The 23,638-nt window shown below is 42.3% G+C and overlaps 1 protein-coding gene and 1 long non-coding RNA gene across 2 annotated transcripts in view; one reads left to right on the top strand and one right to left on the bottom strand.

Annotated features, from left to right (window-relative positions):
• The first annotated feature begins 1,209 nt into the window (after positions 1-1,209).
• LOC120232165 lies at positions 1,210-10,912 on the top strand. The gene is made up of 3 exons (XR_005528509.1): positions 1,210-1,336; positions 7,024-7,122; positions 10,853-10,912. It is a non-coding gene; the product is annotated as an uncharacterized LOC120232165 (long non-coding RNA).
• Positions 3,378-23,638, bottom strand: part of MRPS9 (mitochondrial ribosomal protein S9) — a 62,966-nt gene continuing 42,705 nt past the window's right edge. Inside the window, exons 5-11 of the mRNA XM_039232660.1 lie at positions 22,345-22,424; positions 14,567-14,652; positions 13,451-13,526; positions 10,864-11,029; positions 9,839-9,947; positions 5,646-5,815; positions 3,378-3,656 (exon numbers count right to left, since the gene is read on the bottom strand). Coding sequence (XP_039088591.1) covers positions 3,565-3,656; positions 5,646-5,815; positions 9,839-9,947; positions 10,864-11,029; positions 13,451-13,526; positions 14,567-14,652; positions 22,345-22,424 — 779 coding nt within the window. The 3' untranslated portion in view covers positions 3,378-3,564. The remainder of the gene's footprint in view (positions 3,657-5,645; positions 5,816-9,838; positions 9,948-10,863; positions 11,030-13,450; positions 13,527-14,566; positions 14,653-22,344; positions 22,425-23,638) is intronic.

The raw sequence follows: 23,638 nt of genomic DNA, 5'->3' as shown, positions 1-23,638 counted from the left end.
GCCTTCTTTCTGCCATGCGTCCCTCCCTGTGGATTCTAGCTGCATTGCGAGTGCCCCACCGCGTGACGGCCTCCCCATCAAGCCTCCAGCTTGACACCCGCCTCTCATGTCCAAGTGTGCCGGGTAGCACCACATCGTGGTCCCCAAACACCTGAAACAATGCAAAACCCAAGCCAGACCCCGTAGTGCCCCTGCCCCCTCTGCCAACTGCCCTCCCCGGGTTTGGAGTTCTCTGCACTTACTCTACTTGGTATCTGCCCCTGCTTCCTATAGCAGTAGGTCACCTTCGTCCAGGCCGTGTCTGGAACGTTCCACACACACTCCCCCTTTCTGGTCACCCTGCTTGATCCCTCAGTGTCACTGCCGTCTCCTAAGGGGCCCCCTATGTTGAGTCCTTTCTGCTCCACAACAGCTGTGATCTTCATGAGGTAGAGATCTTCAGAGCGTGTCCCCTAGAGCCACCTCACAGGAAGGCGGCACTTAACAGATTCTGTTACAGGAGGACCCTTGTGCAGCATGGGGGCTCAGGGCACTGAGCCCTGTGCAGGACAAAATCCATGTATAACTTCTGACTCCTCCATAAGTTAACTACTAATAGCCTACTGTTGACCAGAAGCCTTCCTGGTAACAAATAGTTGTTTAACACATCTTATGTATATTTATTATATCTTCTTGTAATAAAGCTAGAGGAAATGTTATTAAAGAGAAATTGTAAGATACGTTCACAGTACTGTACTTACTGAAAAGAAATCCACATGTAAGTTGACCCGTGCAGCTCAAAGGACCACTGTACTGTGTGTTATGATCCTACCGAATAGCTAAAATAGGGAAGAGTCGTGTGGCTAACAGTCTGAAATCCTTGTTCGGACCTCAGCCCTCGTTATTCTCTCGAAGGCTGTGAATCGCCCTGGGCAGCGAGCAGCGACATCTCTGTGACATTTCCGGCTGCCGCAGACGTGGCTGGCTTCCGCGGGCCCCCACCCGCCGGGAGCACTCCTGCGCGCAGGTTTCCTTCCGTTCCCCGAACATCCGTGAACTTGCCTTCCGCCGGCCTCTCTCCGGCTGCCGGAGTCTGCACTCCCACCTCCTCCCCCGACTCCCGTGTCTGTCGGGTCTCCTGTCCTTCGGCCCTGGTCAGCGGCTCCGTTCCTGGCGTCGCCATGACTGCACAGTGGTCCCCTACGACGCTGCCTACGCGTAGGTCCTCCAGCACCCCAGGGACCTGCCCAGAGAGGCAGGAGCAGCGCAGCAGGGGGTGGCCCCGCGGCCACCGGCCACCCACAAGCCCTCGGCAGACCCGCGGGGCCACGCCACGCGACACTTCTGTCTCGTCAAGGTGAGAGAAAGCAAGCCTGCTCCGAGGGGCAGGGGCTGCGCGAAACCTGCCGCAGCTTCACAAGAGAAGGGCGGCTGCGGAGGAGAAAACATGTTTCCTGCGATTCCGCCGGAGATGACTAGTGCACTGGGTACGGCGCGGCGACACTTAGCGCCTGTTTCATGTTACTGTCCCGCTCAAAGATCTGACACGTTTCGGACCTTACCCCAGATTTTTTTAAAGACAAATTTACAAAGAAATCAGTATTAGATAACTCTCTACAGGAAGGAAAACTGAACACCGAGGGTCTGTCTTTAAGTATTGTATTTGTTAAAACAATTGTATTAAAATGGATGTAAGGTACCTCTGTCACCAATTACCTTTCTCCCTCCAGAAGCCTACTGCAAAGGTGCAATAAAGTTAAAATCTAAGGTCCTCAAAGAACTTTAGAAATCCTGTAACAAACTCGAGTGAACACGAAGCCGTGACTGAGGAGTCCGGCCGTTGGCCAGAAACCCGAAATGTGATCTTTCAGACCCAACGCAGGCAGAGAGGCTGTCCTGGGGAAGCAGGCCTCGCCACTGACCTGCAGACGGCTACTGCGGCCTTCCGGGGAGTCACCTGCAGTCAAGGACTCAGCACCTGGGCCCCCACCCCTGCTCTTCCACCTCTGAATTCCCGGCCTACCCACCTTCCTTCAGGGCCTCCGGATCTCCTTCCTGGACACCCCTGCTGAGACCTGTGGGCCGGGGAGCACTTCCCCTGGGGTAGTCCCCTGTTTACCCAACACAGGGAGGGATTAGACTAACTTCATTTGGCTTTCCCTGCAGCTTTATGGAGGCAGAACTGACAAAGTCATAATAATATCTTTAAGATGTAGAGTGCGACGACGCGGTGTACATCTGTGGTTACCTGTGGTTTCCGATGCCCGAGGTCAACCACTGTCTGGAAGTACACCATCCTCCTGCTACTGTATCAGGTCAGCAGTGGCCTAACACCACTTCCCAATGCCCAGGGCACTCACCTCCCTGCATTGCCTCACGTGGGCATTTTATCTTCTCATGCCATCACGAGAATGTGGAGTACAGCACAATAATGTATTCTGAGGGCCCACATTCACATAACTCTTATTACAGCATATTGTCCTATTTTATTATTGTTAATCTCTTGCTATGGCTAATTTATCAATTAGACTTTATCATAGATATTTATGTACAGGGTAAAGCCCTGCTATATATAGGGTTTGGTACTACCTGTGCTTTCAGACATCCACCGGGCATCTTGGAACCTATGCCCAGGAGGGGGGAGGGGGGAGGGGGAGGGCAGGGTGGGTGAGGGGAAGCTACTGCGCATACACACAGATTGTGAAAGGGTTCCTAGCATCAAGTTACTTAACCCAGCCATCACCTCACAGAGTTACCCCTTCGCACCTTTTTTTGGTGAGAATGCTTGCGGTCTACTCTCCAAGCAAATTTCCATCATACAGTATCATCACCACCACGTTAGAGCCTCAGAACGAATCATTCTGTAGCTGAAAGTGTGTACCCAACATGGGGAGCAAGATGCTCAGGGAAAGAAGGTGGACTAAGACCAACACCACATGGTACCGCTTCTATGTAGCGTCTTTACAAAGCTGGACCCACAGAAACAAGGATGTGGCTGCCAGGGGCTGGCAGGAGACTGGCCCGCTGTCTGAAGCCGCTGAGCTCCTTGACGCCCAGCAGTTCAGTCCTCTCCAGCTCCTGACAAAGACGCTCACAACTCACTTCATTCTTCTGAACAAGCATCGTCATCGCTCAATTGGAACAGTCTGTGACAACAACTGCCGGGAGAACCTCAGAATCAGGGGAAATGAGTTCTGGTCTCCCTCTCATTAAATTAGGAGTGTAGCTCCGGTAGGTCCCTTCATTTTGGAGGCTGGGCCTTCTCATCTACAAAATGAAGTTACTTGACTAGATTTTGTTGAATGTTCCTTTCAGCTCTAATATGCCAACATTCTATGAATCATGCCTCTAAAACTGCTGTCTGAAAAAGTTTAAAAAATAAAGCAAGAGAAGGAAGCTAAACATGTTTTAAAAATTTTATTTACAAGGTAACCTTTACAAAGTAGCATTTAAAAATAAATCATCCCCACAACTCAAACGCCCAAAAAGTGCTGCCCTCCCGGTGGCTGGCAAAACTTTCTCGGATGTCTGCCGCATGCGGGCACACATGCGCGGCATCTCCTGGCCTGGCCCATGCAAGGGCGCTCAGCGCTTCTTCCAGGTGAACTTCCTGCGGGCTCCCTCCTGGCCCGGCTTCTTCCGCTCTCTGACACGTGGGTCGGTGGTCAGCAGTCCAGCTGCGGCACAGAAAGAGAAGCCTTTATGAGCCATGGAAACTGCATGCTGCATAGCGGGAAAGCAGCCAGCCCGGTAATAATCTACCAGCCTGGAATAAATCTCATGGCCGCGGTTTGCCTTCCCTCTTTGAGAACAGTCTCCCCATGTGGAGACAAACACCGGCTATACTGTTTGAGCCTGCTCTCCTTATCCCATGAGGGCCATGGGTCCCTGTCAGTTTTTAAGCCTGTTCAACTTAAGTCTGCTCTTGTGTGGGCGGCCACGCCTCACTGTGACTGAACTTCCGTCGCCCACTTATTGTTACAGGTGTGGAAGTTCCAATGGAGAAGAGAGGCAGAAAGCAGCACGGTGTGGTAAAGTGAGAGAAAGTATATGGACACTGTAGATCAACATGAATATATAAACACATGCAGCATGACTTATCACACATATCTGAGAAAAGAAACTTCTGGAAGCTTTCACTCTTAATCAGCAGGAGCAATTAAGATTTCTAGGGAATTCTCAAGTTATGCCCCAAATAATGTGCCCAAGTGGTGGCTGGAACCACAGGTTTCAAAACTTCCAGTGGTAAGAAAGCTCTTACACTGCTTTTATAACTATGTAAACAGACCACGGTCTTTCAGTGTCTGTTTTACTCTTCCAACACTAGCACTTCTCTTCACTGCATACAAGGTGCAGGTATCTTATTAGGAGTATCTGAATGGCCATAAAGCAACGGCAAACTTCAATCACTTGTTAAAGAAGTGTTTGCATTTACTTGTCTTTAAAAGGCATGGAGTAAAACAGTATATGGGGACAAAACGCAGACATGACTTGTCTAAATTCTAGTTTGAATTATAAGTAATAATACTTTACTACTTTTCAATATACACAGTAAGTCAAACGAGCAAAGCTGTTAAGTCAAGTCCTACAAGTTACTTTAATGACTAGATATGAATCCATGAAACGGTGGGATTCTTAAAAATCAATTTGCTTCGAACTTCTGAGAGACTTGAAAACTCAACTATCCTAAGCCACACGCGACGCTTATCTGCAGCACAGAGTGAGGGCCCAGAGGCTCCCGTGGGAGGGCAGGGGGCGCAGAGGCCAGCTTACACGCCCAGAGAGGAGCTGCGGGCACAGAGGTGCTAAGTGACCCGCCCAGGCCACGCAGCTGGCTAGGAGCGCCCGCAACACTTTCTTCCCTTTGCAAACAGCTGGAGGACGATCCGACCAGAACTGCCCGATCTGTAGGAAGTGCTAAAGCAGTGCCCTAATGGATGTACTGACTGCATAGTCTTTCTCACACTGCACAGACTCCTGTACTCATGATGGGGGCAGAGTGTTGCAGTGAGCAAGACAACATAATGCTTTTTTTTTTTTTTAAAGTAATTTTTTTAATGTTTTATTTCTAGGAGAGAGAGAGAGAGACAGCGTGAGCAGGGGAGGGTCAGAGAGAGAGGGAGTCACAGACTGAAACAGGCTCCAGGCTCTGAGCTGGCAGTCAGCACAGAGCCCGACGCGGGGCTCGAACCCACGAACCGCGAGATCATGACCTAAGCAAAAGTCGGACGCTTAACCGACTAAGCCACCCAGGCGCCCCGTGAGCAAGACAACATAAAATTCATGTCACATCACAGTGGAGTAACAAGTGTCCCCAATGATGCTGGAAACCGTGTGGGCTTCATCATTACATCAAACAGTTCAAATCTCTATGATAAAAGAATCACCAGTTCACCTGTTAAACACATTGGAAGAGCAAGCGCTGGAAGAGAAACTTTCCCTGACGCTGGGGAGCACCTCCTTTTCTTTCTTTTTCTAATTCAAATTTACCTCACAGAAATCAAAACTAAAACACACTGTCACGGTTCTGGAACACAAAAAGAGAAGCCAGCAGTCTGCAATTCTAAGTACTTTCTGATTTCCGGTAACTAGTCCGGGACTCTGTGAACACTTACAGATCACGCGGAGACAACTACCTCCCCCCTACAACTCCCACCAGCACATACCTTGTCTCATCCACTCGACCTCTTCCTCGGTGACAAAACTGCACAAAGCTTTTGCCATTGCCAAGCGTATGGCTCCAGCTTGCGAAGACCGCCCACCACCCGACACGGTGCAGGTCACATCATGTTTTCCAAGCCGGTCCAGGAAGTGGAAAGGGAACATCAACTGTTCTCTAAGACATGTCACAAGGAAAGGTAGTTTACTATAAAGATACTTGCTTTCTAAACTGCTCACAGTCTCAGCATTTATAAAAAGTGTATTAGGCCTGCCAGCGTTTGTACTTCACGACCAACCCGTATGTGAAGGCCTACTGGTATTTCCGGTATTTAGAATGCTCTGCTGACAGCAAGGTTTACTCCTCTTTTTCTAGGCTAGAGTAATATATGCCATCTCACTGTTGACCCCCCGCTTTCTCTCCTAAGAACGTTGCAAAGCTTGAAGATAACCTCGTGAAAAAGTTTCAAAGTTGGGGAACTCCACTAATCAACTGAATCTCTCTGGATTCAATCATCAATCAATTATCAAAGCCCACCTGGATTCACTAAACAAAATATATCATAAATACCTGTATAATGTCTGATGCTCATTCTGGCATGGCTGGTTTATAAAAGGATTAGCACCACATTCAACCCCCCCGCCCCGGCCCCAACTCAAAACCTATTCCTAGTACTAGTTTTGAAGCGGCGGGGTCCCACTACCTGGCTGGTGCCAGGTGACGCTGCACAACCCCGGCCAGGCCTGCCTGCCATAGCTGTGAGTGCCCAAATGGGCCCAGGAAGGCACTCCAGGATGAGGGACTGGAACACAGACACAACATGGCCCCGGACCTCCTCTCGCTTGACCCAGCAAGTATTTGAACACCATTCAGGTACCAGGTACAGTGTTTACCACTGCCTCTGTCAGGTACTTTGATTTTGCTGTTTTGCCTTAATACCTCTACTGAATATTTAGCAAAGCCAATTTATATTGCATTTGCTTGCTTTATCTGATGGTGTTGCATTCTGGACCCCAAATAAAGCTTCCCACACTGACGCGGAAAGACTGATGCAGACAAGATATTCCAGTGGTCCTCCTCAGACTACACGAGCAAAATAATCGCATGCAGATACATGGGCAGAACCTTCTCTCTGAACAAGACCTTCCAAGAACACAGTTAACCGGAGTTTGCAATAGTGCTGTTTCAACACGGGTGTTGTTTCACTACAACAAACACAGGCCTGAAATGACTTAACTCTATGTTGCTTTTGTGAATAAAGCAACCAAATCAAAAATAGGAATTTATAAAAACAGCACTATTATACGCAATAGCCATATTATTATAACAGCTAAAGAAAATTTAGAGATTGAAAATGTAATTCCACCATTTCACTTTGCCAACAGGGACAGAGGGGCCAAGACAGACTCCACGGGACTGTCAGGCATGCGCGCACGCACGGGAGATCTCTGCGCTGTCTAACACAGGCAAGTGGTTAGTGACAGGTAAGTGACATTAGAAAGAGAAGCTCTGGTCACCCACTTGTTTGGGAGCGTAAACATTTATCTGTCTTAATTCCTAAAATTCTAAGAGTCCCTAACAAATGCTTATATAAAGAAACCTAGACTGAAATTCAGAAGAACTACATCCTACAATCTACTCCAGATATACTCCAGTGACTGGGCTGGAGCAGTCAGGGTGGGACAGACCATCATGAAGCATCTGGACAGCTGGGAAGCTGGTGCACATGGAGGAACAAAACTGAATTTGTAAGTAGGTGACAAAACTCCCAAAGGGAAATGATTATATACAGCGATCGATTTAACTCCTCTGGACTGCAAACAAGCACAGGCAAAAGCAGCCTTCATCTTCTCTCAGGTATCTTAGAGGAAATCCTGAGTTAAGAGAATCAAACTTATTTTGTTTCTTGTTACATAATCAAAGTTATTTTGAAAAAAATAAAACAATTTCCTTTCTATCTTCCCTGAACACTACCCCTTAATGGTACCAATTCAAAAGCCTATAACTTAGCATGTGTACAAATGCGTACTTTTTTTTCTGTAACTGCTTAGAATGCTAACCTTATCTCCTCTAGTACATGGCTAGTGCTGTGTGGGGACCGTGTTTCTTTTGTACAGATGATCAATTAAGAGTTGCTCTAGTGGCGGGTTGACAGAGCAAAGGCCTTTCCAAATCAGAAGGGCTATTAATCCTTGCATTCCACAGTGCTAGGCACATAGTAAGAAATGCGTAAGTGAATCAACGAATGAACAAAAATTTTCTGGGTACCCTGGGAAGGCACCACAGTCAATGTTCCCAATGATCCCTCTGCTATGCTTGTGCCAACAGCCTGAAGGAAGGGCCCTGGGGACGGGGCTTGCAGTCCAGCGGGCTTTCAGGAGAACATCTGAGAGATTAAGTCCAACTCTCTCCTACTGACTAGCCAAGTGACCTTTACATATCTGAGCTAAGGTCACACAACTAGAAAACAGAACTAGAAGCAAGATCATATGATCCCCTGTTCAGCTGTTTTCCCACTGGCCAGTGGTCACCTCGTTGTGGAGTCTGTAAGCTCCTGAGTAGCTTCCGCTTGAGAAAAGGCCAGCCCATGGGTAGCACAGCTGCCCCAAATCCCTACAGCAGCTTAAAGATGAGAGGGTCTGGGGCGCCTGGGTGGCTCAGTCAGTTAAGCGTCCGGCTCCAGCTCAGGTCATGATCTCACAGTTCGTGGGTTCAAGCCCTGCATCGGGCTCTGTGCTGACAGCTCAGAGCCTGGAGCCTGCTTCAGATTCTATGTCTCCCTCTCTCTCTGACCCTCCCCTGCTCATGCTGTCTCTCTCTCTCTCTCTCAGAAATAAATAAATAAAAAATAAAACAAAAAAAGATGAGAGGGTCTGGGGCCCATGCCCGCCAACACTAGCTTTGGGCTTCCCAGATAAGTTTCTTAATGACAGAAATCGTATCTTAAATAGCTCTGATCTCTTCCCAATGCCCAGAACAAGACTGCACACATGGGCAATCCTCAGTACATGCCTGCTGAATCCAGAGTGAAGAACAAGTTCTGGGGATACCCAGAAGGATACCATTTAGTTATGAGAGCAAGCCATAACTGAGACTTGTTAAATCATCAGGAGTTCTATCTGAAAGCAAACTAACAGGTTCTGGGTCAAATGCTACTGCTCCAGGCACTTCCCACCGTTCAAGTTCTGGGTCTCTCTTTGGCTTTTCTCAAGGGAAAGAAAAGCTTCCTCCACCCAACTCCCTGCCAGAGGGATGGCAGAACTAGTCTGCTCCATTTGAAGAGAGCTGAACAGAGTTAGTTGCTCCTTGACCCAGACTATATAAGCAATAAAATAAACATATATTTCCCGAAGTAAGTATTCAGTCCAGAAGCTTGCTCTACACTAACAGGGTCCTCTTTTCTTTTAATAAGCATTGGGATCCTAAGAGCTTTGCCCCTTTTCACCTTAAATAGCCTCTTAGACATTCAGGGAAGAGGAGGATTAAAGAGACGGGCCTAATCATGTACAACTTGTGTTACTTGTGGGTCACGAGAATAACTTCTATAGAAATCATAACTGTCTCCAAAAGAGGCCTTTGGATAGTAACTCACAGATCTAAGAGGAGCATATTTAGAGGACTTGAACTGTAATACCTAGTTATGATTAATGTCTATTTCTCCATGGGCTACAAAGTTCAAAAACTAACGTTGCCATATTTAGCACTGGGAACTAAAGCAAAGCCTGATGAGCTCTTATTTTAACGCATAAATGTCAGGTTTCTTTGCTTGCTCAGTATATAATCAATCTCTGAGTAGGAAAAAAATCCAAAATGACAAAGCGGGTTTTTTCTAATACTTCTAATGGTAAGGGCCAAGGTTGGTTTTGGTTGGTTTGTGCACGCCCACCCCCAATTGGGGAAACACAGGTGGTAGTCTCTTTCTGGCATAGTCTGCATTTCAGAATGTGAGATACGTCCCAAATACTCCACTTCCAGTAGGGGCTGATGAAGGGAGGAGGAAGATTCAACTGATGAGGAATTTTAGAGATGCTTTTTCAAAATCCGGAAAGCTGCATAAAAAACGGTGATAGCTTCCCTCTAGCTAGTTTGATAAATTAATTACATTGGAAAAGATAAACTATCATTCAGACATATATAATCAGAAAATCAGAAGCCGCCTTAATATAAAGACAAAAATCAAATGAAGAACCAGAAACTAACCTGTCCTGCGTCACTGGGAAGTAAAGCAGATAATCGGTTCCATTTACTTTTATTCTTCCACTTCCATGCTCATAAACAATGGCTTCTGCTTTTGCACTCTTTCTTCTACCTTTAAAAACAAAGTTTCTATTAGGAAAATCTTTTAAGACTTTGGCCTTTAGGCCAATGCTTTCACACAGGTAGAATGACATTAGACAGCCCCCCCACCCCCACCATGACAATATATACCTGGGGTAGAGGGAGATTCTATAACTATTATAAGTCAAACAAAAACAAAACAAGTAACTACACCCTAATGGAGGTAGTAAAGCTTATTACAGGGTAATTTTGTTCCTCAATTGCATTTTAGGAATACCGCAATGATTTTCAATAACTGTCTTCTATAATAATCTTCTATAATCAATCAGAATGGATTTAATCCTATAGCTTTTGCAAATATATGAGTGGTATGCTAAAATATAATTGGTGGAAATGAAAGGAATCCTGAGGAAAGGTCCCATTTCTCTGAAAACACAGTTTCTTCAATTCTGAAGAGCTGCAGATTTATCATTCAATAGGGTCAGTCCTTAAAAGCCGTGTCATAACGAATGTCAGCATGGCTACGAGGAAGAAGCAAGGCAAGGCCCACGTTTTCACAGATTCGGTATCTGGCAAGCAGATTCCCTGAGCATTTTCATTTTCCATAGGGAACCTTTATTATAAACTTTTCTTTCTGGCAGTTGAAAAGGTGAAAATAAAAAAATGTAACATAAATCTGTGAAAATAAAGTGTTAACGTGATTGGGTAGGTACACATCCACATTTTTTCTTGGGACATTCATTAAACAGTTCAGATTTTTAAAACTTCAGTAGAGCCTTAAAAATTAGAAAATCCAATGTAGCTGCAGCAAAAAAAAAAAAAAAAAAAAAAAAAGGAAAAAAACCCTCAAATGAATCAAATGAATACCAGGGAGCAAGAGCAAATGAAAATAATTGTAGTTTCTCCGTTTTTACTAAATTTATTTTCTCTCCACAGAATGTCATTACCTTCACTTGTGCTGAAGGCCATTCCTTGCTCGTCATACTGCAAAGGTTCAATCAGCTGTTTTTTTGATTGAATGGTTACACTCCTACGAAACTGCTGCACAAATTCTTCCTCGGCACCACACTGCACTGTCAATAACCTTTCTAACAGCCGGATGAACTGTGCATACTGCAGACAATAAAATAAAAATTCATTAGAAGATGCAAGTGTAATTGCATTTGCTAAATTTTTTCTATTTTTGTAGACTTGATCTTTCCAATGTTGCTTTTCTTGATGAATTTTGACAGGATGACACTCCTGCACCTTCATGCTGCTTTTAAACAGCATGCAGATGCAACCCTTTCCCTGTGGATCCTCAGTGCCCAAGCTTTTCTTTTAAGAAACAAAAGACACTTACCAGGCAAAGAAAAATCCATTTCTCTATTATTATTAAATGAAACGGCGATTTAAATTCATTTAAAAAAATATTTAGATGATCTTCAAGTGTAACTTCTACTCTTTTATTAACTGGATCAAGAGGAGGTTCAAAAATAATTTCCAGTATGTACAGTAAAATGGGAAGAGTCTGATTTTGAGAAAATGCACCTCTTAAATTATATTTCATAATATATTTGGCAAATATATCTTTAGCTGTTCAAGCTGTGTTACTTTAATGTTTATGATTTCCTTTAAAACCGAACAATCAAGCTATTTAAAAATTCAAGAGATACTTGACTTAAAGGGCAACCTCTTGAAATAAATTATCCCTGCTACTCTGTGCGTTTTTTTTAATAGTTCTCCAACATGTGATTAGAAAGTAAACAACTTGGTATTAACCCCTTAAAATTAGAAGCCCGAGTAATCACTCTAAAGTGTTTATGTAGGAGACACCTAATACTGGAGATCCTTAGTTAATGTGGATTGTGAGACCCAATTTTTGATAAGCTTATTTATGTTTCTGTCAACCCTAAAAACCATCCTCCTCTGTCACCTCGGACTTTATCCGCCACTAACAATTGGAAATGTGGAAAAACCTCACCAGTAAGGTTAAACAGGCAGCTTTAGGCGCTGCTTCCGGGGCTGTTACCATAAAAGAGAAGGAAATTTTCTGAGTAAGGGTGACATACTTCGCCACCTGTGATACCGGGCCTGACAGAGCTCTGCTCCTGCCCTCCACTTATAGACCTGTGTCCTTAGCTCTCAGCGCTTCTCTCAATGTCGCCACACACCGACTGTGAGTGTATGAAGGAGGGCCTACATGTACGGCAAGCCTTTCTCAGGGACGGGGGTGAAGGCTTATAAGGTCCCTGCCTTCCCCACCCTGGTACCAGCCGGCAGTATCAGGATTTCTGTTGCTATCCAGGACCCCAAAAGTGTAGAAGACTATCATATGCACACTTACGTATATGATACACATATATCATGTATATGCATATAAAATGTATCTATTTGTTTTCTCTTTCCTGTTGCACACCTGTAAAGAAGTCCTTGGGATGTCTTCAAAATGGGGGAAAAACCCCAACCAACAACCCCAAACTTGTAGTATAAAAACCAAAGCAGCCAGAAAGCAGAGGAAACAATGAAATGATGCATTCAATGAAGAAGCAAAGAGAGATTTTTCGGTTAGATCCAGGCTGCAATACCGACTTGGCAGTTAGGATATTAGAAATTAACTCCAGATCCACCGCTCACCAACTGCCTGACACCTTGTTAAGCAAATGGCAATGTTTCCAAATCATTAATTTCTCCAATATGTTAAATGAGAAAAAGAGCAATTTAAGTACATGCCTTAAAATCAACACGGGTGGCAAGGTACTAACAATGTTAGCCAGTGCCATGGAAGAAAAAACCTTCTTGGAACAATCTGTGAAATTTACATCAAATCTTGTAGAAATGATCTAAATTTAGAACATCAGCATATTTAAAACATCAAATCTCCTCTGATAATATTGGCATGTATTAGAACATTCGGCAAAAGAAGACTCTAATTAAAACCTCAAGCAGGAGCACAAACATTATAGGGGCGAATCCTCCCCGGGGAGCTGCTGCAAACAGCAATTCCAGGAGCACACCCCTAGAAACTCGGAGGGAGGTCTGAGTTTCTAAGCAGGGAGACTTGGGAGACTGCATTTTCTAAGCAGCATTTCTAAGAGCTCTGATGCAGGTGGGGCTGCAGACTCCAGGATGAAAACTACTGTCCTTGCAAACCCTGCACACAGGTGAGCCGGGAGCAGCAGACTGCACGGAAGTCACCAAGTGCTCCGTTCTCTTCGCACTTGACCTGTGACGGTTCCTTACGCTTACCATTAGCTTGTAAAAATGGGCTATCTGCTTTACCGAAGAAGGTAAAAACTAACATCTGCCAAAGCCGCTAGAACAACTGTGGGACACACAAGGGCAGCTACACAGGAGGATCTGGACACCAGGCGTGTCACCTTCCTGACCACAGTACGACTCTGTGGCAGAAGTCACCAAAAATACGCCTAAGAAAGGAAAACGGTCTCAGGAATACCTGCGTCTGAGAAACACTACTAGGACGATCCTAAACACAGCAATTGTCTGCGTTTTTACGGCACAGGTCCCCTTAAATTTAAAAGATTAATTACTCACATCTTGATCTGACAGTTTTTCCACTAACATTTCTTCTAGTTCCTCCTTAATCAGCCATCTGCTGCCAATCAGGTCTCTGTTAAAATATCACGTATATTCTCTTTTAAATTAACCATGCAATTAGAGTTCTATCACAAAAGATCCCACATGTAGTAGCGATTCTTGATTGGAAAACAAAATTTTGTATTCTAAAGCATTAAAACCCAAGTAAACTATTTCTGAGAAGTGTCAGTTCATGCCCTCATTCTACTTTAGAAAAAAGATACACAGTCTAGCAAATGTTTGTTTGAGGACTTAAACATGCCACTGTGGAACTATGTGATACTAAAAGGTACCAGGTTCCTCAAACATTAAAATCGTGCTTATTTTTCATAATTCACTTCAGAGGAGAAGTTATGGACACAAAGTTAGCCTGTCAATGGACCAAAGTAGTAATAAAGTCGAAAGAGTTAAGGGTAGGATTCACGACTTAAACAAGGGATGCTCAAACAATTGTGTCTTCTGCCTAAGAAAAAGTTAAGCGAATAACCAGGCCAAAATAGCCAGGTTGACAGATCTAATCTATCAGAATCTTTCATGGTAGATCTAATCTAATTCCACTGCCAAATGGAAGTCCAAATCTTTGTTTTCGGTATTTCAGTAAATAGGCAGCTATATAAACAAAAATTCTAAGGACATCTTCAAATATAGAAATGACGTGCCATTTAATACATAAATCTGGAATGCAGTAACATAAAAATAACTTTAACATCCAGTTCCTCCCAAGCAAAAAACTCACCTATTGTTCTGACTCCTAACTTTAATGATTAATGCTGAAATATTGATCAAAATGCTAGGCTTTAAATATACCTAAAAAACACCACTGACAAATGTCATGTTTTTTCAAGTTTTTCATGTTTTTTTTTTTTTTTTTAACGTTTATTTATTTTTAAGAGAGGGAGGGAGACACAGAATCCAAAGCAGGCTCCAGGCTCTGAGCTGTCAGCACAGAGCCTGATGTGGGGCTCAAACCCAGGAACTATGAGATCATGACCTGAGCCAAAGTTGGACACTTACCTGGCTGAGCCACCCAGGAGCCCCAAATTTTTCATGTTTTCATTCAAGAGAAGAACTTACTTTGTTTTAGTGTTTTCTGAAAATAGACCTTTGGCTTGCAACTGATTCTGACGTTTTTCTATATCTAGTAGCTTTCCATATGCTTCCTGTAGCAAATAAAATATACACACTAAAATAAGAGATGCAATGCATTATTATTTCTACTTCCTACTTTCCCTGTGAGCAGACTTCATTTCAGAAGTGACCTCCTCACATAACCTAGCTGCACAGCAAATAATACTGAAAGTGCTTTTTTAATTATACTATTTCTCATTCAAACTAAAGGAATATTGTATCATACACAGTAGTATACTTTAACTGATTTTTAAATGACCCTATAAGAAATTTACTCTATAAAGAACTCTATATAAAAAAATTCCAATGAAGTTGGTAAAAACAAAACAAAGCTACAAACCAAGTAGGACCAAAAATTATCCTGTAAAAGATAATCATAATTTATATAGCAATATGCACTTTAAATGTGGGAAATTAACCAATAAAAGTTATGGTATTTACAGCTGAACTACTTATCTCATACTCAATATTTACATAATATTTAAGTCCTCACTATGTTAGTCTGTATCTTAAAAAGTTTTCTATTATATTTATTTTTCATTTTTTGATTTCTTTCCATTAATTTACTTTCTAACAAAGTCTGTGAGTATGTCACTTGTTAAATTATAATGCAAACGGGAAAAATTGCCATTTTGTTAGAACTTGTAAAAAGCAATAAACTGGCAATGAAGATTATCAATAAAATACACTTTCCAAGAAATAAGTTTACAAAAGTAGAATCATGCGAATTGTCTCCCAGTTTTTTGACTGAGCCAATTTAATTGAGGACTCACATCCAATACGTGTGTATTCATTTATAATTTAATATCATCTACCATACTGACACCTAATGAGTAGACATTTTCAAAGCATGAGCTAGAGATGACATGACTTTTCTTTCTTGCTGATCATGACCCCTTCCAATATCATTAGGTAATGTCAGATAAAGAAGACACAACTTATTACTGATGGACATATCCATCCATATATTAGTCTTAAGAATTTCAAATTTCTGTGGTGCAACTTCATGTGGGCTCCGATTAAACTGCTCTCTCTCTACATATGTTCCGGTTTGTTCTAGGAAAAGGGTTAAGTGTCTCTATGCCCCAGTCTCTGTATGTACCACTGCGTATGTTAACAGTGTAGACGAGTATCTCAAATAAAGTGAAACCATCACCGGCTCAGTAATTCTAAAGGTAAATGCCCAGGGAAGCAGCAGCAGTACGCAAGCCTAGAACTGGTTAGAAATATAATTTCTTGGGTCCCAGCCTGTACTTTCAGATGAGGAACCTCTGAGGTGGCACCCAGTGACCTGTTTTAATGATGATCCCAAGTGGTATACACTGCACTCTGGATCTATCTAAACACTAGAAGTACCAAGAGTCTAGGTCAACATACTATGGTGAAGGGGCAAAATCAGTTAATTCTACTCTAGCATCCATATTAAGTATAACAATGACTACAATTATATCTAACATACAAATGCATCAGAACTACAACGGTCCATCCCAAAGAAAGCAAAAGCAAATGTGAATCACCCACACATACTATGTGTGCCCACTACTGAACTTAAAAGTTTACAATGTCTCTCGCAAGAATCATGGCTCAGCCTCATTTGACTGTTTGTACCCGTTTTTTCCCCTGTACTATCATTACCTTCCAGGGTTATATTTAGCACCATAATAACTTGTTAAATACTGCAAGTGAAATAATCCAAAAAAATGTGTAATATGAAACACAACCCATGAAAAGTACACGTCAAATTTCAAACAGGTACATTCTGTTTACCTACGGCAGATGCTTATACTTTGATGGTTGTAACCCATCGATTTACACAATTCTTATTACACCACCCCATATACGTCTTCAAACAGGAAAACACGTGTCAAGTACTCAGCCCAGTGCCTGACCTGTATTGGTCAAGAAGTGACAGCAGGGGGGAGGTATGGCACTCAAGAGCCTAACAACTGAAACAATTTTACTGGTGTACCAGTTCTATTTATTCTTTCTCTTCTCTATATAATAAAACTGCTCTTGAGATTCTATCTTGGTTAGTTAGAGACAACAGCTCTCTGGAAAGTAGATTTTATAGCTTCAACTCCCTGAAGAGACGTGTATTAATGTGCATCTAAAAATCCTTGAGGGTACAAAATATGTCAGGAACTGTCAACATCACAGATTATCACTGGTAGCTTCTGGTATATTGTTAAGTTTCCACTTAATTTTTAAAGGACATTAGAGAATAACAGTGACCCCACCTACACTAAGTTTATATACTGTATTTAATAGTATAATTTTCAAATATTACAGGAATAACCCAGATGTGAAATGCTGAATCATTAATCACAGCTATGATTAATATTTCATAAAATCAAAGCAAGCCTATCCACCCCTCGTGTCATCAGATTTCCATAATGTATGAGTCAAATTTAGAAGGTGCCTAATTTGAAAATACCAGATGCTCAGGTTGCAGAAAAAGGAGACTTAAAACTAAACCCTCCCTGAGCATAAGCAGTATAATTTTTAGTATCCTTCTAAAATCTGTTTTGGCTGTATTAATCATGTAGAAATTCCAATTTTAGGAAGGGTAAACAAATAACATTTCTTGCGGGGGTGGTAGAGGAAGTCAATTGTATTTTGATACCCAAAACATACAATAATAAACTAATAGTAACTGTCATCTTAGATATTAGTTAAATCAGAGAAAAGTAAGAGACTTAAAATATGTATTTGTTAAAGAAAAAATCACAGAAAAATCAATTCCCTAACTAGCAACCTTCCCAATTTCTTGGCTACTGGCATATATAAAATGAAATGAAACAAACATAATATATAATTCATTTATTATAGTTACTGCTATTTATCTAATATTCCAAGTGACATACTGCTATCCTAGACCCCTGCTATCACTCTGTGAATATTATATAGCAGTATAGTCTTAAAAGAGCATGCAGAGATCATGTCAGCACCAATCGGTAGCTTTTTAAAAATCAGCCCTTTGCATAGTTTTAAGGGAGTTATTTCATGATATCTCATTGTGAAAAGGATCACTTTTTAACTCCATTTTTAAAGATAAGGACACTATATCAAAAATTTTAAATATTCACCACAGGGGTACAAAGAAGATGTAAACGGTGGAAGAATTCTGTGGTACTAAATCCCCAGGACTTTTGCTTATTGGGGATCTGGAATCTTCATGTAACAAAGCCGTAACAAAGCCGCATGCTTCTGGGGCTGTCATTCTCTTGCTTTATAAATACAGAGGGTTACTTAAGTCATTTAAAATAAACCAGGGAATTTCTAAATAAGCCAGTTTTCTTTCAAAAGGCAAATGAATCCCATTTATGCGTAAATTATCAGGATTAGAATTACTTGATTTTCTTTCAAATTTTAACCCTTCTTTTTTTTACTTAAGCAGAATAGTTTAAATATATAATGATCTACTTGGTCCTTAATTTCATACTTTTTTGGGTACAGATTTCGTATGTGGCCACGTAATTCCTTCAATTTAGAGAAATACTTTGAAAATCATCCATTGTTTACTGTAAAACTAGTCCTGAAGCATGAGGCTTCTGTAAAGGGCTCAATTCCCAGAGCTGTTTCTAGAGATGCACAATCTTATCTTCAAACTCCAGGTGAGGGAGCCTCAGTAAAAGTTCAGGAAATGCCTAAGGTATCTGACAACTGGGTGCAACATCAGACGGCCTTTCCCAAGCACTGGCCTCATGGGGCATTAAAAGGGTTCTGTGACCTGATGTTTGAGCAGTGGTGGGTTACTATAACAGGCTTCTTTATCATGCTGCCCGTAGCTCCTCGTTAGAGCACCCCAGGATGCAGGACGCAGCCTGGCCAGACTCAGTTTCAGAACCTCTTTCATGAAGAATAGTTTAGAACTTGTGTTTCTCAGCAGCCACTTTGGGACAGGCTGCAGTAGACATGCCTGGACTTTATGAATCATATTTTACACAGGGTTTCCCACTTCAGAGCCAAATAATCACCTCCCACAGTGAATTTTAAATAGTTTTCAACTCACTTTTAGTGAATGAATTAAAAATTTTTCAAAAACGTGTATGTATTGACTAGTAACATGGAATTAGCATTTTCCTACAATTAAAGGCCCTGCCCAAACTCGGCCATGACCGTCTAGGCTGCAGGTGTCTTGCTCATGGGTCCAGACTTCTTTGCCACCAGCACGATGGGCCTGGCCTGGCCGTTGTGGATGAGGTGTACGTAGCTCTGGGCGGCTGGCCGACCGAAAGGCAGACCACCCTTCCAGCCCATCCCTTAACTACGGACACACTGTCTTCTCCCTCATCCAGCCCTCGGCTACTTCCAGCTTGGTCGGTCCAAGAGATAGCATTTTCTTTTCTGCACAAACACATGTATCCGCTTTAAAACCTCTTCCCTTTCCTTTACACTTGGGCTCCGTTGTTTCAGGAAACTTCTCTCATTCTCTCTCTGCTTCCTCCTGCCGCCGCTAAAATCCTAAACTGAAACTCTATATCATGTCTGAAAAGTATACAAGTGCTACTCATCACACGGCTATTAAGGAAATGGAAAGCCATCCTTTTGGGCGAAAAAAGACAGATGAGCCAGTGCCAAGCAAGCATGGAGCTCTCTGTCCAGTACTCGGCCATCCTTGGAGTAACTCCTGTAGTGTCTGAGTTCTTCTTTCGTAAACTACTTTTTACTGCCTAAGACACGACTTGTTTGTACTGTTCTATACTTTTTACATTACATATGTACACCATATTCACCATTGGGTAAAAGAAATGGGTTTTTATTGACTTTCCCAGGAACCCAAGAACTTACATTGTCTCTGTAGGAAGAAGGGAGTTCCGATGAAGGAACTAACAACCTTTAGAACGTAAAACATGTTTACAAGGTCTGAGAACGCCATGGATCGGCACGTTTCCTCCACTTTGCGCTTTCCTATCATACTTCACTTCCGGGAACAATAAATTGCTTTCTTCTCATCCTCATCTTCCCTCAAAACCCTCCCCGCTCCTCCACAAGGCCAGGCTGGGCTAATGACAGGCCAGTGGGAAAGTGTGTACTAAAGCATTCTATGTTCTCCCTCACTGTAAGCCACACCACAACTCTTGTATTCATGGCTAGGAGGTAACATACAAGCTTCCTATACGGTGACCAAATTCTGGAAAGAGGAATTGGCATTATTACAGAAGATAAAAAGGTTAACTGCTGTCAGAAAGACGTCCTGGCAGAACTGCATACATGGCCTAGATCTGTGGGGGTTTTTCTGAGTTTTGCTTTTGCTTGGACTGCCACGCCTCACACAATTACAGCTGGCCAAGGATAAAAACCTACTTTGGCCTACTTTGGTCTGTTATCTGGTCCCGCAGGTAAGAAATTACAACAAAGAGACGTGGTTACAATGATACATTTCCAAGGGTTTAATGCCGGCCCTGGTCTATATAGCCAGGTCCCTGCTGCCCGGGGGTCGCTCTCCCATGGAATGGAACAGCACCCACGCCCCTCTGAGAGGGCAGAACAAAGGAGCCGACAAATGCACGAAGCAGCTTCAAGTTTGAACCTTTTACTTTCTACCCAGTGCTGACTTCCCCACAGACCCACTTCTATAAAGTGACCAGTCAGTGAATATTGAGTCATGTCCTGTTTCGAAGCAACAGAGAGTATCTGGGATAATCTGGAAAACGAGGCAGGGGGACTCCAGGTGTAAACTAATAAAACTGGCCATGTGATGCTAAAGTAACTGGCACATACTTAGGAAAGCATTTATCTTTTTTTCCATACACGAGTTTACCTTAAAACTCCATTTAAAAAAAGTTTGGGGAATACAAGGGTTTATTAATTATCTGAATTAAAATGCTCAAGTTAAGCCCGAAGCCTTGTGACTCGTCTGTGTGGGCTAAGGAAGCCCCACACTGCTTGGGGACTCAAAACATCTGACGAACCAAACTGGACCCAAATTACTGAATTTAACGGAAACAGAGAAGCACAAAGAACTCTGCTCTATGTGACAGACGCTGAATTACCCAAAAAGGAAAAAAAACATTCATTAATCAGACGCACTTTGACATTTCGGTCAGAGTACGGTAGTATTTTACGACTGAGAAAGCCTTCAGTTTTTTGAGCAGCACCTTTCTAAAACACGCATACCAGCCCAAATAAAAGTTAGGCCTCTTCTACAATGTCTAATTTCTTCATTATGATGGAACGCAACAAAATATCTTGCCCTTGGGTTGCTCAGTTTCAGCCCAAACACATGCAAATGGCTTGTCAGATGACAGCTGTTTGATAAGGCTCTTCTACAAGACCTGCGTGCGTTACTTTTTTCCGTGAAACTTGGGATGAAAGGCAGAAGGCAGGAAGAGAATTAATGTAGCATACAGTCTAAAGGCAATGCTACAACCGTGATTAAGTAGAAAAGTTAAAAGGCACAGATTTTCCACAGCTTCGCTGCGTGCAACCCATCCGTGTAACAAGTTGACAGGCCTAGCGCGTCAGCTCCATCATCCCCTCCGACAGCTAAAGCGCAGCATTGCATCCCTTTTCAGAGAAAATTTGCGTCTGCACCATGAAGCGTTGTACATTATTTCTTAGCACTGCAGGGGGCTCAAGTCCATATGGAACCTTCACAAATATTACCACAGATCAAACCGGCGGCGTTGGGAGGCAGATTTGACATACCTATTTAAATGAGCAGCGGGGGGCCCCGGGCGGCCTCGGGCAGGCGGAGGAGCTCGGCGCCAAGCCAGCCGAGGCTCCATTACTCAGCAAAGACACACTCTACATTTATCATTCATTTCATTTCTGCCAGGGCAAGAAGCTCATTTGCCCAAGGTCAACAAAAAGCGAAAAGAAGGTTTTCTTTTCTTTTTTTATTTTCCCCTCTTCTCCCCAAGAAATAAATGTACCTGACAAGTGGGGATTTTGTCCTTTGGGTTTGTGGAGCACAAATAAACACCAGAGCGCTCTGAAAGAGCGGAGTGAATGTGTGCCTGGGATGCAAGCAGCCTGAAATCCGGCTGAGGATGGGTTGGGGGAAAGCCCGGTGAATGTTCCTGTGACTTTTAAAAATCATATAATGAAGAAAATAAAACCTGACATCGTGTTCTTATGGTGAAACGGGTTCTGTTGTTGAAAACTGGATATTAGCATCTGGTCTTTTTATTCCTGGTCCCTTAGGGAATTCCCAAATTTGCCATCAAACACTTATAGCCCTGAAACAAAATAAAAGCAGGTCCCAGGACACTCAAATGGAGCTGTAAGCAAAGGGGAATACAATCATTTCTTAGGTCTCTAGGAGTCACAGATTCTAGACTCCTACACTACCTTCGCCTCTGAAAAGCAAAAATTATATGCGAATAAACAAAAAGTACAGACAACAATCTGACTCTCTCCTACGTTCAATGCCTTACAGCCCCTGACAGCAGCATACACTGGTCTCCTTTCCTGCTTCGCATCTTACCTTCAATGCACACAGGTGCTTGATTACAGAGTTGAGTGCCAGTCTCCTAAAATGATCTCAGTTTGTGAGCATTTTAAGGCCAAACCATTCTGATATAAATTCTATGATGTTTACCATTAGCAAAAATGAATTAATAAAATATAAAGCCTTTCAACATACTGCCTCACATCTAGACATCTTAAGTTTTAGTTCAATGTGAAACATACAAGGTAAGTTCTAAAGCTGACTAATCTCTGGTATAATTAGTCACTTACCTTACAGTTCATATTAATCATAAGTGTAATATACTTACATGCATTAATGAATAATATGACTGTTTGCCAGTATAAAAGAGAAAATGAAATGGACGGCCATCTTCTCCCCACTGGATCGCTAATAAAAAGCCAGGTGAAAAAAATAAACAAAAATAAAAATATACATGGGAGAGAGAGAGCGCAAATAGCTGTAGTTAGCTGAAGTTAAGACAGGTCTATAATTCTGGTTAACCTTAAAATAACAAAACAGAATTAATATATAGTTATTTTAACATTTAGGTCAGCATGTTTAACATGTAAATATTCAGGATATTTACAATTTCATATTCATCAATATAAAACACTTTATATCTGATAAAATATTGCTATTTATTTCACCATGAGAATTTCTTTAACTTGTTTTAAATAAACACACACAAAATAGGCAAAATCATCTTGTTAGAACAAAAAAATTTAAGTTCGGTTGTAAATACAATACGCTCCCATATTCACTAAAAGGGAAACTGATAAAGTCAATGATATGATTCGTTTAGGAAGTCAGGAAAAAGTACAATATAACAAAGAAAAAAACTAAACGGATTTTTCCATGGCATACTGCTTGTTCCAACTCTGTGGTGACACACCTCTGAGAGTTTACACATCGAAAACAGAAGGGGCCCCTCAAGGTGTTATGTGTAATTCCTTTTGAAATACAGATGGTCATTCACATCTAATAAACACCAAATAAACTGAGGAATGGAGGCACTGCACTAAATGAACCAAACCTAACTCCCTATCCTCTGCCCTTCTTTCTACTGAGTTGTTTCTGGGTTAACCATTTGTGGGAACACCAATACGTTAAAGGTACACTCCTCTGTCCATTACATAAGTTGAAAACTCTTTTCTCCCAATCTGTCATTCACCTTTTAATCTGGTTTACAGTGTCTTTTGTAATCAATAATTTATATGTACACACACACACTATAGAATCTATCACTTCCTCTCTGGCAACATTTCTTGACTGTTTTTCACTATCACCTCTACTAAGAAGTCTTGAGAGATATTTCCCCCCCTAAATGCCTCCCTCTCCATGAAATTTTAATACCACAAGTACACTGCGTATCTGTTGATGTATATAGTGGCCCTTCAGAGGGCCATAAACACTGTAACAGCTCAGACTTTTCTCACTTCCTGTGCACCCTTTTATGCCACCTCAGGGACAACAGCACTCTTATTGAGCGAGCATGCTTTAAGACTTGGGCTTTCTAAAAACTATTTTCCTGTATTTTCTTCTGGAATTTTTATTTTTTCCATGTGCAGAAATTTCACCTCTATGAAATCTGTGTCCATGAG

The sequence above is a fragment of the Hyaena hyaena genome, unplaced genomic scaffold (genome assembly GCF_003009895.1).
Source record: "Hyaena hyaena isolate Hyena2069 unplaced genomic scaffold, ASM300989v1 scaffold_68, whole genome shotgun sequence".
Taxonomy (NCBI): Eukaryota; Metazoa; Chordata; class Mammalia; order Carnivora; family Hyaenidae; genus Hyaena; species Hyaena hyaena.
This window is presented reverse-complemented; position numbering and strand designations above follow the sequence as displayed.